Source organism: Dermacentor variabilis, chromosome 5, assembly GCF_050947875.1.
Source record: "Dermacentor variabilis isolate Ectoservices chromosome 5, ASM5094787v1, whole genome shotgun sequence".
Taxonomy (NCBI): domain Eukaryota; kingdom Metazoa; phylum Arthropoda; class Arachnida; order Ixodida; family Ixodidae; genus Dermacentor; species Dermacentor variabilis.
In genome coordinates this window covers 162,469,302-162,484,420 of record NC_134572.1, presented here as the reverse complement: position 1 = coordinate 162,484,420, position 15,119 = coordinate 162,469,302, and the positions used below count along the sequence as shown (strand labels likewise).

The 15,119-nt window shown below is 45.3% G+C and overlaps 1 protein-coding gene across 1 annotated transcript in view; it reads right to left on the bottom strand.

Annotated features, from left to right (window-relative positions):
* Hat1 (histone acetyltransferase 1) overlaps positions 1–15,119 on the bottom strand; it is a 47,309-nt gene that overhangs the window by 11,860 nt on the left and 20,330 nt on the right. The window contains exons 6-8 of the mRNA XM_075693708.1: positions 6,402–6,555; positions 5,523–5,627; positions 4,845–4,951 (exon numbers count right to left, since the gene is read on the bottom strand). Of these exons, the coding sequence (XP_075549823.1) occupies positions 4,845–4,951; positions 5,523–5,627; positions 6,402–6,555 (366 nt within the window). The remainder of the gene's footprint in view (positions 1–4,844; positions 4,952–5,522; positions 5,628–6,401; positions 6,556–15,119) is intronic.

Below are 15,119 nucleotides of genomic sequence, written 5' to 3'. Positions count from 1 at the left end.
CCATGACACTTGCTCGTAGCCACCGTACTGTGCTGCGTACATTAATGCATCTTTCACGCAAATTCTGATGCCGCTATAGTGCCGTCATTGTGGCTTCTCTTGGTGGTGCTTTGCTTTCAAGTCTGCAATGCAAGAATGGGGTTGCCATAGGGAAGTTTTTCACGGCTCAGATTTTTTCTGGGTCAGGCAGTGCCCACAATATGGCCAAGGATCATAATGCGGCAATGGCCAAACGGTACTTCGATGAATTCGATTCAAGTCCAACATGGCGAACATGTCAAGAATCACTGAGAAGCATTCAAGATGTGCATCAAACATAGGCAAAAACACAATTACATCGCCTAAATAACCCAAGCATGTATACCACTTGAACCCATGTAGCAGAGAGTCCATTATTTTCTAGAATGTGGCTGAGGCATTACATAGACTGAAAGGCGTGACCTTGAACTGGTAAAGCCCATCAGGAGTTACAAAAGCCATTTTCTCTTGGTCCATTGGGTCCACAACAATCTGCCGATATCCAGATCGTAGTTCGATAGAAGAAAAGTAAGCGGCACCATACAGACAATCAAGGGCATCATCAATTCATGGTAATGAGTAAGCATCTTTCTTTGTAATGCTGTTGAGGTGACGACAGTCCATACAAAAGCATCACGAGCCATCCTTTTTAACTAAAACAGGGGATACCTAGGGACTGGAGGATGGCTCGATAATGTCCTTCGCAAGCAACTTGTTGACTTCCTGCTGGATGATGTTTCGCTCAGACGGAGACATTCATTAGAGGTGCCGGTGCACAAGGCTGGCATTGCCTGTGTGTATGCGATGCACGACAACAAACGTCTGGCCCTAAGGCCGATTAGCGAAGTCTAAAATAGCTCGGTACAACTTGAGAATACATCTAAGGGCTTCAGTGTGCCTAGGCAAAAGGTCAATGGAGATCATGCAGCGAATTTCGCAGATGCCACAAGTTGTCGGAGCGCCCTGGGGATATACATGTAGCACTCAGTGCAAAAGCTTCTAGCTGAAAGTCTCGCAGGAGGCAAAGGTGGGTTACAGAAAGCCCCTGAGGAAGGACTTGCCTGAGGAAGCCAAAATTAACAAGTGGAAGGCAGGTTCTGTTAGCCATAATGCTCAGAACCGTGTAAGGTCTAGTGATAACATGCATGAGCAGGATGTCAGTAAGAGGCGTCATGTAGTAGTTACCATCTGGAACAGCTGGCAAACATGACAATTCGACATATGTCATGGTTTTAGATGGAAGGCGAACGAAATTGCTGCAATGTAAGCGAAACGGAGGCGGTTGGTCACTGTGTTCACAGAGGCGGGGCAGTTCAAAGCAGAGGACACCGGCGGAGCAATCGTCCAGAGTGGAATGAGCAGAAAAAAAATCAAGTAAAAGTATGAGGTTTTGAGCACACTCCGCAAGGATTGTAAAAACTACCACCTGGTGACCAGCAACGGTAACCCGAGCTGTGCACATCCCAACAACGGGAACCGTTACACCGTCAGCAATACGTACAACTCAGGCCATGGGAAGTGTAAGAACCTTCTTCATGCAGCTATGAAAACTGGCACTCATGACAGAGACATGCACCCCAGTATAGACCAAAGCTCTGACAGGGATGGCGTCGACGTGGAATTCAAGAGGGTTCCGGTGGGCATGTAAGGGCAAACGAGGATTTTGGGTGAAGGTCGACGGTGCACCTTCACATACAGAGGCTGCACAGTCCAGTTTTCCAGCAAAAAGTGATGGCTTAAGGACAGCAAAGGAGAGCGGTGGCGAGTCAGTGAACGAGATCGACAGCGATGCAGTGGAGGCAACTGGACGTGGCGGGTACCTTGCTCAGGAACAGTGGGTGCAGAGGATTCGGTGCGGAAAGGATGAGGCGTGCAGTACGGAAGAGACCAGGGTAAGTGGGAAATGGGCTATGGGACTGAGAGGGCCACTGGCTGCGGCAATAGCAAGCAATGTGTCCAACTCAACTACAGCGGAAACAGATAGGCTTATTGTCGGCTGTTCTCCATTTCAACAGGTTTCTGGAACGATTAAGGGTGTGCAGTCTGCGAGGAGGCCTGTCCACGGAGACTAGGGCGGCATCAGGAGTATTCATAGTGCAAACAATAGAAAGGAGACTAAGGTTAGCAAATTCCTGGCAAACAACGGCCTGGACAAATGAAACAGCTGGTGTCGAGGTCTAGAATACAGTGGGTTTATAAGAAGCGGCCTCGAGTTCTTGGCGGACGATGCGCATCACGTCATCTCATGGGGATGGCTGACAAGGAGTTGTGTCACAAGACAACGTTGCAGCAGCATTCGGTTGACGCTCCAACTGTGGAAAGATACGCTGGCCTTTCGCTTGCCCAAGATGACAAGACTGTTTGATCACACTGTTAATGGTGGTCACGTTGGTGAAGACGAGCAGATTGAACACATCGTCTGCAATGCCCTTCAAAATATGGCCGATCTTGTCAGCTTCGGACATTTTCTGGTCAGCTTGTAGACACAAGGCCAGCACGTCCTGTATGTATGATACAAGTAAGGCTCAGTTGACATCTGGCTCATTTACCGCCAGTTGTTTCTTGGCGGCAAGCTGTCGACCAAACGGGTTGCCGAAAAGGTCGTGGAGCTGCTACTTGAACATGTCCCAGCTGTTCATATTGTCTGCATGAGTCCGAAACCAGACGTGAGGGGTTCCGCTGAAGTAAACTATGACACTGGCCAGCATTATACAGTCGAATCTTGATAATTCGAATTCGAAGGGGCCCGGAAATTTGTTCGAATTAAAAGAAGTTCGAATTAAAGGAAGCTAATTGAACGGAGGACTTACCTACAGTGCCGCGTGTGCACTGAGCTAACACATGAGCGGGAAGTTCCACAAGATTTAGTCACACGTATTTACAAATTACAGTCGGTTATTAGGAGTATCAGTGCGCTTACTGTGAACTTTTTGTATGCTTCACCGCATATGAATGCTGAATTGGGGAGAAGTTGATTTTCGGGAGAAGGCATTATGCAATGCGCCTTGCTTTCTGAGCTCCGAAGGCGTTGGTGAGGGTTGCAAAGACACAACCAGCGCCATTGCTAACAGCGGGGAATTGTTTCGATGAAAGGCACGGCACCCAACAGCAAGAAGCTTCGTTCTTGCTGACGTCATACACAATGATGTCATACACACTCCTGACATCATACACGATGTGGCTTGTAACTGAGTAGGACGCAAAGTAAGATGTTTGAGGAAATTAATTAAATTCATATGTAAAACTCCTGTGCAACTATCAAACCTGCTTTCTTGAGAACATGATGGAAGTGTTCAGAGGAACGCACCCAGCTAATTTCATCGACATCCTTTGACATCGAAAAATCGCCAGAGTTGCCCTTTAATCAATTTTGCTTTACCACCAAAGATCAAGAGTGCGACTCCCACCAAAGATTGTGGGTTAGAGTGCCTTAATTATCTTAATTAACTATCTTAATTATTCTACACTCAGTTAGTGCCAATGGCCGTGAGTTGAAGTGCCTTAATTACCCCTATCTTAATTAACTATGCCTTAACCAACACTGCCTTAACACCAAAGGTCAAGGGTGCAACTCACACCAAAGGTTGTGGGTTCGAGTGCCTTAATTAACTCTATCTTAACTATTTGTACCTTAATTCATTTTGCCTTATTTACGCCAATGGCTGTGGGGTCGAGTGCCAAAACCTCTATCTTAATTAACTGTACCTTAACATCAAAAGTCATGGGTTCGACTCCCATTAATTTTGGTGCCATAACACCGGACAGCAAACTTTTTGCACACCAAAAGCCGTGTGTTCGACTCCCACCAAAGGCAGTGGGTTTGAGTGCCTCAACTTTGCCTTAACGTCGAAGGTCGAGGGCGCAACTCCCACTGAAGGTTGTGGGTTCGAGGACCTCAGCTACATCTTAATTAACTGTGGTTCCGACTCTCATCAATTTTGGTGCCGTTGAATTTGGGTGCCATAACACTGGACAGGCAATTTCTTGTGCGCCAAAAGCCGTGGGTTCAAGTGCCTTAATTAACTCTATATTAATTACCTGTCTTAACACCAATGGTCGTGGGTTGAACTTCCACCAATGGTCGAGGGTTCGAGTGTCTTAATTAACTTTGCCTTAATTAACACTACCGGTCATGGGTTCAACTCTCACCAAATGTTGTGGGTTTTGGTGGCACATAATTTACATAATTACATAATAATCACAGTAATTATTATTAGTAATAATTATTATTATTAATAATAGTAGGCACATAATAGTTCATAATTTTGGTGCCGTAATGCCGGACATCCAATTTTTAAACCCATGATCTGTCTAAGGCTTTCGCCTTAATAACATGAATCTTTTTTAAGCCTGCCCTGAGTAGACACCTTTTCCAGGATAAAAGCAGACTTAACTGACAATTATTTACTTTTATATGTAGCAACAAACATGGCATAGTAAATACTGGCAAGCAGCGCAATGCCTTTTAGATTGGAGTAAGTTTTTCAGTGCTGCCGATTTCACCTGTTTCGAGGATATGTCTGCATAAACTTGCGGAAAGCAAGTACCCTATAGCATCCTTTCACCGTCAGAAGGTTTCCAATGAAAGGGTGAGACCGATGAGCGAAATTTTTGGGTGGGAGGCACAAAACATCTGTCAAATCATAAGCGAGCTTATTCGTAAACTTCACTGAAAATGCAAGAGTTGGCAGGTATGTTTTCACGTGTTTTCACGCTTTATGAGGTCAATAACCTAACTGGACGCTGATGTGAATTATAACAAACAGTATTCAACAGCAACAAACACACCAAAAGACGTCAGGACAGCAGCCACCAGGACATACTACCTGTAATGTCCAGCACGTCGCTTCGGTCTCTGTAAAAGTTGTACACTCCCTGCAGCAACTCTGTACCCAAGCCCATCTTCTGGTATGGAGGTAGAACTAACATCTGGCTGCAAGAGAAATAGAGAGACACAGTGGTACACTGCATCCTTTTAATCAGTTGACTGGGCTTAATGTCTTATACAGGATTCATAGCAGCCCTTGTGGGAAAAATTTCAGTGGTTTCCAAGGACCTTTTCAAGGTCCTAACAAACTGTACTTAAAGATTAAAGCCCCTCGATGCCTGACAGCTGGAAAGCACAACACTGTCTTAAACAACGAGCAAACACATTATCGTACATTTAACGAAAAAGTGCTTGCTAAGTCCTTTTTGCATAAACTGTAACCAGCCACCACAAACATGGCTCCCTACCACAAAGATACTACAGTATCATCAGATGATTGACTAGACACTTGGCTTGCATAGGCCTCACGGTCAGACACACAAATAAAATCTACTACGCTTAGCTAAACCCAAATTGCAAAAATCATGCAAAATGCGTGATAGGGAGAGAGAGAGAATCTAGAACAGTGTGGACTACCATTTTGTTTGGCACGGTCGGAACCAGCTATGACTGGCAGCTTATCCGAGAATCACAAACATCAAGAAAGTGCATTCTTATAGTTAAACATAAACCTCACCTGATCCTTGGCCTGATGTGGGTTGGATAAGCATAGTATCTGTACACTGTTGCGTAGCCAACAAAGGGGTAGCATGTGACTCCATCCACAACCCTTTTCTCATGTCTGTAATTAGTGAAAAGACCAGACAAAGAGCACCCCAAAATAAGGAAGTAACACTGGTACGAGCCATGATACATGATCAAACACAGTGACCTGCATTTCTACTGTAAAAACCTTAAAGGCACAACAAAGAGAAACACCAAATCAGTGTAGACAAACTAGATGTTCCAAGAAAACTCTATTGTCATTAATTTCACATAATATGTTGACTGTTACAAAAGAAAAATTTTGGTAATTTTTCAGTGGTAAAAGGTCCATTTTATTTTAATTTCATGCAAGAACTTCAGCACTGCTACGTCAGTGTTAAAGAATGGGTGTGCTTCAATTCTGGTCAGCACTAAAAGCAGTCTACGTTGACTGCTAAGAAAGCTACGAGCCCAAGTAGCAGAATGCACTAGTATCTGGAAGACGTGTCTCTACAAATTGATGCCACCTTATGTTGCCAAGCAAAACCTAAGAAAAGCATAACATGGTTTATACTGAGCATATAAGAAAGCATGACTATGTTTTCTTGTGCATAGGTGAGCTTCACATCAAGTTTTCAGGCGCTCTGCCATCTTCTTTGAACAGCAAAGTAGACTGCACCATTTTTTATTTCGATGCTCTCTCTGCAAAGCCATCTTTCTTTTTACCAGCTTCCTCAGAATTGGAACTAAACTTATGATGGCCGCTGTCTGCTTAGATGCTTATGGCAAGTGGTGGAACACAGTCGACGATTGCTTCTACCCCAAGTAGTAATCGAAGGAGTAAGACCAGGGCATCAGATGGCACACTCACAGGACAAAGTACTCCCACTTCTCGTCATCCGAGTCAATGTACGAAGCTGCATCAATGAACCACAGGATGAAGCTCTGCATGCGAGCGTGATAATCCAGAAAGCCAGGCGTCGTCACGCCTGCCGAGTACAGCTCAAATGTACGCGACAGGCCACCTGGGTAGAGAACAAGTGCACTTACGGAGTTAGTACACAGACACTACTCGTCTGAACTACAGCATGTGCCATATGGTGGCACCACAAAAAAATTATCATGGAGAGATGAAGTGGCGAACAGTGCCCTCAGCCTGCAGTCAGTGTTTCAACAAGTGGACTCATCTCGACTTGCTAGATAAAGACAAGCTTTCTTGTTTAGATGTTGGCACCAGGCTGATGCTTCCATTGTTAAAGCACTGTTGATTGCATACCACAGCTGGTTGATTGTGCACCATAGCGGGTTATACGCGTAAAAATACACTGGATACTGACACATGTCTGTTGATGTTCCAAGCTGGTTTGATGCCCTTCCACTGCCTGTGAACAGAAGTTGTCTTCGATGGGAATGCTGCTGCCGAAGGGCTAGCGCGCTCACACCATTGTGTTTAGAATTCCCAAGGTCAGCTGACAGCAAAACCAAAATGTTTGCAAGTACCCTAGCAGCCATTTTGAACACGACAGTAGTTCCATCGCCAGGTGTCTCCAATTGTCCGTGGTTCGAGAAATGCACTCCTTGAAACCAACAGTTCCAGATGTAATTGAGTTCGGTATGTTTGCTGTGCCTCTCTCAATACACCGCGTTTTCTCCTTCGCCCTCTGCAGGGGCAGGTAGCAAGGGGAATAGAGGAATGGTTCCGCGAATAATATAACAGAAAGGTTCAGGTAGCTCTCTGTGCTTCTCTGTGAAAGACAGCTGGTTGTAGTACCCCAACACATGGCTGTCTTGTCGACACGAGCTCACATGCATATTTTCGACTGCTGTCAACAAGCTGCTGCTTCTGTTCTTTTGGTCACGGTTCATAATGGTTCGACGTGGATGGACAAGGCGCTAATGAGTGATAACAGCTCATAATGATCAAAACGTCATCAGCGAACCTGGCGCCGCCACCAGCAGTACTTTGCTTGCGTGCTCAATCCACCTTGTGCACCATCCGCACCAGTTCATGTCGCCATAGCACTGTCATTTGTACTGGCCAGATCAAGTTTCCTAACATTGATAACGAAACCGGGCTGTGCGGAGATGAGCAAGTGGCACAATGCTTATGCATACTTAGACAACTCCCGGAGGAGTTTCCGCGTGAATTTTTTCTTTATGGTTCAATAAAAATGGCTCAGTTACACTTGAACTCCGAAGTAACAGTTCATACCAGTTTATGTTTGTTCTCATTGCCTAAAAATATTAACAAGTCAAATATATCGTGGATGAACCTTGCTGTGCTTCTTAACAGGGAAAGATAAGAAAAGGTACCTATGCAATTTTTCACGCAAGCCGTAAAAAAAAAAAGAAAAACAAAAAAGAAAGAGCAAGAAAAAGTTTGAAGGCACAGCTCGAAAGCTACTGTATTTGCCGGTTTATAAGTGGTGGTTCTTTTTTCTGAATTTTTCGTCGGTGCGTCTTGGTCTATATACAGTCAAAATCGAGTTGGATGCTGTGGCGACTCCCTGTGTATCGAGTGGACATCAAATGAAGCTCCACCGCACGTCACCTTCTGCCATGCGCAGCAATTACCCTTGATTGCACTCGTTGCCGTTGTTGCTGCGCACTTCGCTTGTGTCGAGGCAGCCCTACTAACTGTGACTTCGCAGGCGAAGCAAAGTCGGCGAAATTACGACATGAAATTCAAGCTGCATGCAGTGCAGTTGAATATGCAGTGGAGCATGAAAACCGAGCAGCTGGGAGGGAATTCGAAGTCTGCGAGAAAGTGATCCGGGACGGGCGCAAAGCCTCCAGTGCGCTCCGCCAGCAAGTTGGAAGACGACAGTGACGTGCCAGCAGAACTCAAGTCCAAAGTAGCTGCATTGTTTGCAAGCGGCTCGGAGGAGGACTACCTCGATGGCTTTGAGAAAACGCCATCATGTAAGCTATCAATAGCATTGTTCGTGCTAGTGGAATAAAATACTTCTGAAAAGTATTTTCGAGACATTGGAAGGCCCTTGCATGCATGTCAGCACTTACTAACACAGGATGCATGCAGAGGCGGCAGCCTTTGCAAGCACGTATTTTCGTCACACTTTCTCACAACCTGATCCTCATCAAGTTTTTAAATCACTTACCGAAGGAACAGGTGCGTCTTTGACTTATATAAGTTTTTTTTTTTTTTCGAGAAAACTGCTCTTTTGAGGGGCTTATACAAAGGTGCAAGTTATAGACCAGAATATACAGTATGCGTTATTTTTTCACACATAACTGTGGTACCAAAAGTGACCAACGTCTGAATACCACTGATGCCCTCAGCAAATTACCAACTTGCTTGTCTCCCGACGGCTCCACAAAGAAAACCGCCATAATGGTGCTGCCTCTTCTAAAGTGACAGCAAGGTCACATGAATTTGCAAATGACACAGCACATTAGAACCACAATTGACGATTCACAAAATTCAGAGCGACCTTTAGTTCCAGAATCGGCAACCTCAAGCCTCAACATGTGCTTGGAAATCAAGTGTTTCCAGCAGTATGTGTGCTCCGTGACGCTGAGACGTTTATATAGTGTTGTTTGAGCATGTTCACTTGCTGTAGTTACTTGAGTTGTGTCATCTATTGTTGAAGAAGACTCAATCCCCATCCCGCTATCACACTCACATCTGCAGAGTACATTCCGTTCCTCCTCCTACCGCCTAATCAGGGAGGAAGCCGAGCACAAATGGCTTTTCCGGAATTCCTCGGAAACTTCACCGTACACCAACAAGTCATCTATTGTCGTCATTCAATAGCCTTTACCACTGCTCAACCATTGCAGAGTAGAAGGGTATGCAACACTTGGCTATGGTGAAAGCAGAGCTGTTGAGTGGAAACAATACTTCATTTTACCAGTCTCTGGCTGAAGCACTTAGTTTGGAAAATAGCTTTTTCACACACTTGCAATGACAAATCAATCAGCAAAATTTTTTAGGAATAACTTTGAACACCAATGTTACAGAAATGTAGAATAGTTCTTATTGCAAAATTGCTGACCAGCCTTGAAGACAACAGATTAATTCTGGGGTTTTACATGCCAAAACAACGATTTGACTATGAGTTATTAATTTTCATCACCAGGGAATCTTTAATGTGCCCCCAATGCACGGAACGTGGGTGTTTTTGCATTTTGCCTTTATCAAAATGCGGCCACCACGGCTAGAATTAGATCCCGCGACCTCGTGCGTAGCAGCACAACACCATAGCTGCAAAGCCACCGCAGCGGGTAGCCTTGAAGAGCTTGTCAAACCATCTGCTAGAACAAGAATCTGATGATTCCCTACCTGGCATTATTACCTTTGCAGACACACTCCTGCAAATTCAAAACGGTGTGAACATATGCTCAGGATCTGCAGATAAAAAAGGACTCTTTTCGTTAAGTTTTCAGGAGCTAAACGTTTTCTAGTTTGTGAACTAAACTTGTTCTGGAACTAAACAAGTTGCATTTACGTGACAGCATATTTTGGAACGCTGCTTACTGTTTTCCTTTAGCTTGAACTAGGGTTACTTCCACAGTTGAAAATACTCAGTTGGTCCAAAGGCCTCTTTGCAAAATACTGTTAAGTCTGCTAGTCTGGTAACTTCTTTGCCGTCAAGAACCCGTGCCTGCAGACCCACCGAGACAATTATTTCAAGAACCTGAGGGGAATGAGTCCACTTTTCACCGGTTATAACTGAGAAAGGTGCCCAAATGCATCAGATTCCTAGAGTAGTTTTTGTAAAAGACAAAAATATGCGGATCACAAGCACTGTGGGAATCGATGTAAGTGAAGCTTTCTGTGCCGTTTGCTTTGATTGGCGATAATTTGAAGTGATGTTGACAGCAAATGTTTAATTTCTTCAACACTAAGCGCTATATGAGAGTGGCAAGTTGACGGTAAATGTTAACTTCCATGCACCACTGCTGTTTGTCTGCATAGTACACTGAACACGCAGCAAGACATGTTTGCTTGAGGCATTGCTGTGCGCCATTTTTGATAACCCCTCGAGAAAGTTAGCACTGTCATTCCCTCACACGGAATATCACATTGTGGCAGAAGTGTTAAACTTTAATTGAATTATGGGGCTGTATGTGCCTAAACCACAACTGGATTATGAGGAATGCCATAGTGGCAGACTACCGATTAATTATGACCTCTGGAGGTTCTTTAACGAACGCCTAAATCTAAGTACATGAGCATTTTTGTATTTCGCCGCCTTCAAAATGTGGCTGCCATGGTTGAGACCGAACCCGTGACCTCAAGCAATGCCATAGCTGCAAAGCTACCACGGCAGGCACGGAAGTGTTCGTTTTGATGTGCAACCGCTTCCGCAGTGTTGCCTAGAGGCCGTGGTGCTTTAATGCAGCTTTGAGTCAGCATGCCGTGCATAAGTTGTCCACTTGACAAACTTTCATAGTACTTTATTAACTTAAAGGGACACTAAAGTAAGAGATTATTTCTACTGCATCAGTAAATTACCGTTCTACAACACCAAAAACACCACTCTTACAACGATAAGACGTCTGGTAAGCCAGAAAAAGCGCAAGAACGAAATACGGGTGGCGACGCCTAGTTAAGTTCCCGCACCTGGGGGCTCTGACGTCTTGGATTTTGATGGCATCTTCTAGGGCCTACTAATTATATATAGCGGTACAGATTGACTACATTGTGTTCTAAAGGAACAAATTATTAAACATGGCAACTTTCGAGAACCTTTATTCAGCCAACGCGGCCCAAATGTGAAAACATACTTTAGAATCCCTGACGTCACACTGACGTACCGGCGCTCGGGTTTCGGCGCGAAATTCAAATGCTGATACTTGGACCTTCATTTTCTCACCTAATAATCAAACTATATTTCTTTAAATGACTGCCTGCAGGGTTCTCAAACAATGCTTCATTAGTCTAAACTGATTTATTGTTTTGCTTTAGTGTCCCTTTAAACAGCAGAAATGTACCATAGCATACCTTGACCTTAAATTTGACCAGTCTGTTCACAACAACCGTCGTGTCATTTCCTCGCATTCTCACATTGACTCCCTTTCTACCCCCTACTCCCCGTATGAGAACTACGAGAGAAGAGTGTCAAGGCTGTAATTCACTTGTTTTATGGCAGCATTGGTTCTACTCATTTTCTGCTTCCTTTCCCTCCTCCTCTCTACCATTCTGTCTACCTCTCCTTTGGATGGTTACACGTTAGTAGAAAGGTCATCATCATCATCATCATCATCATCATCATCATCAGCCTGGTTACGCCCACTGCAGGGCAAAGGCCTCTCCCATACTTCTCCAACAACCCCGGTCATGAACTAATTGTGGCCATGCCGTCCCTGCAAACTTCTTAATCTCATCCGCCCACCTAACTTTCTGCCGCCTCCTGCTACGCTTCCCTTCCCTTGGGATCCAGTCCGTAACCCTTAATGACCATCGGTTATCTTCCCTCCTCATTACATGTCCGGCCCATGCCCATTTCTTTTTCTTGATTTCAACTAAGACGTCATTAACTCGCGTTTGTTCCCTCACCCAATCTGCTCTTTTCTTATCCCTTAACGTTACACCTATCATTCTTCTTTCCATAGCTCGTTGTGTCGTCCTCAATTTGAGTAGAACCCTTTTCGTAAGCCTCCAGGTTTCTGCCCCGTAGGTGAGTACTGGTAAGACACAGCTATTATATACTTTTCTCTTGAGGGATAACGGCAACCTGCTGTTCATGATTTGGGAATGCCTGCCAAACGCACTCCAGCCCATTCTTATTCTTCTGATTATTTCCGTCTCATGATCCGGATCCGCCGTCACTACCTGCCCTAAGTAGATGTATTCCCTTACGACTTCCAGTGCCTCGCTGCCTATTGTAAATTGCTGTTCTCTCCCGAGACTGTTAAGCATTACTTTAGTTTTCTGCATATTAATTTTTAGACCCACTCTTCTGCTTTGCCTCTCCAGGTCAGTGAGCATGCATTGCAATTGGTCCCCTGAGTTACTAAGCAAGGCAATATCATCAGCGAATTGCAAGTTACTAAGGTATTCTCCATTAACTTTTATCCCCAATTCTTCCCAATCCAGGTCTGTGAATACCTCCTGTAAACACGCTGTGAATAGCATTGGAGATATCGTATCTCCCTGCCTGACGCCTTTCTTTATTGGGATTTTGTTGCTTGTTTTATGGAGGACTACGGTGGCTGTGGCGCCGCTATAGATATCTTCCAGTATTTTTACATATGGCTCGTCTACACCCTGATTCTGTAATGCCTCCATGACTGCTGAGGTTTCGACTGAATCAAACGCTTTCTCGTAATCAATGAAAGCTATATACAACGGTTGTTTATATTCTGCACATTTCTTTATCACTTGATTGATAGTGTGAATATGGTCTATTGTTGAGTAGCCTTTACGGAATCCTGCCTGGTCCTTTGGTTGACAGAAGTCTAAGGTGTTCCTGATTCTATTTGCAATTACCTTAGTAAATACTTTGTAGGCAACGGACAGTAAGCTGATCGGTCTATAATTTTTCAAGTTTTTGGCGTCCCCTTTCTTATAGATTAGGATTAAGTTAGCGTTCTTCCAAGATTCCGGTACGCTCGAGGTCATGAGGCATTGCGTATACAGGGTGGCCAGTTTCTCTAGAACAATCTGTCCACCATCCTTCAACAAATCTGCTGTTACCTGATCCCCCCCAGCTGCCTTCCCCCTTTGCATATCTCCTAAGGCTTTCTTTACTTCTTCCGGCGTTACCTTCGGGATTTCGGGCTTTCGAGTAGAAAGGTAAGCACTGCATTCTGCAATGCTTTTTCGGGGCTCACGGGTAACTATTTTGGCAATGCCCAGGGAGTTCCAAAGGGCACTGTGCACATGCGACACGGTGCAAAGGTTCAAATAAGTTTCTCGCGTCGCCTTTCCCCTCTGCCACCACCTGCCATGTATATGTACGCTCTGAATCGCCTCACGACGCAGCATGCAAGACAGCTATAGCAGCAGCAGTGGAAACATCGAAGGAAGAGGCAAAGAAAGCTTCGCTTTAAAAAGAGCAGGCCTACCCTTGTGCTACAGTTGAGTTATCTGCATAGATTAAGGGGCTGCATGCACACTGCTATCTTCCGAAGAATGCTCATGGCTCAAGCGCACCCTCCCCTCGCTCGCCAACAGTATGAAAACAAGCCTGTTCAATGCACCGAGAAAAGCTCCCCCACTGCTAGTTTCTTATCTCTTCAAGCAACCATCAGGGTAAATGACTCACTGCCTAGAAAAGCATCAAGCTGTGTTGCTGCTTCAACTGCACAGCTTTCTTTCTGAGAAACGTGTGTGCGTTTTCTTTGTGGCTTTGTGCTACAAGTCGGGTGGATGACATTTTACATGCCATTTGCAAAAAAGAAAACAGGAAGAAAGCTACAGAAATTCTGAGAATTGTCTACTAATGTGCAAGCATTGTTAGGGCTCGGCTGCGACTTTGTTTTTGCTTAGTTTTGCTTACTTGCTTTTCCTAGCTTATGTGCGTCTACCCAAGGCCTTTCCAGTGGCAAAGAATGCTTAGGCTTTAGTAGACAATTGTCAGATTTTCTCGCCGCATCCGGCCCCTTCAAAGCAATTGTACCACTTGGACTGGAACGCCGGACACAAGCGTGCCTCAACGGAGCAGAGCGGTCGAAAGGGAACACCAGCTGCCGCAGTAGCGCGTGAGGCGTTGCATGAGGGGAGAGTGCATCGCCGTGATGCCATGTCACCCTCGCTGTCACTCGCAAGCCTGTCAGTACGCACACTCTTGCCTACATGCTGACTGCGCCTCTGTAAGGCCCAATAACAATGCGCCAAACGTCTTAATGCGCTCCCTTGCCCGTAAACTGTTCGCATCTCGAAGGACCCTCAGCCGTGTTCAATTGGACATTGGGCCAGCCAACACCCAAATTTCAAGTTGACCCACCACAGACAGACAAAGAACTTTAATTACAAGGTCCTGTGAAGCTTTGCCCTAGGGCAGAGCTGCGAGCCGCTCCCACGTGGGGACTGGTAGGCCGAGCCTAACCACCACATCGTGGGCTCTCTGGACAGCCCAAGTTTGACATGAAAGTTCTGAGCTCTGGATGGCAGAGCTCCATTCTTCTTCCGTGATGCGATTGGGTCCCTGTAACGAGGGGCATCGCCAGAGCATGTGTGCGAGATTGCTAACAGCCCCACAGTCGGGGCAAGTAGAGCTAAAAGCCTCTGGAGGGATCGTATGGAAAAGGGCCAGGTTTGGATAGCACTTAGTCTGAAGCATGTGTAAAGTGGATGCCAGAGATCTAGCCAATTTGCTGTGAGGGGGAGGATAAGTCCTCCTACCCAGGTGATAGTGCGTAGTAATTTCACTGAAAGGAGTCAAGCTGGGGGTCGAGGTGAGCCGGAAGCCACGTGATGGTGTGCGGAGAGAATCTTTATTTTTTCAAATTGGGCCCCACCCCATGTTTCAGTTGTGCCAACTCCAAATTTCAAGTTGGCCCGCCCCGAAATTGAAGTTGGCCCACCCCCAAACTTCAAGTTGGCCTACCTATAAATTTAAGTTGTCTCACCTTCAGATTTCAACTTGGCCCACCTCCAAATTTCAAGTTAGCCCACCGC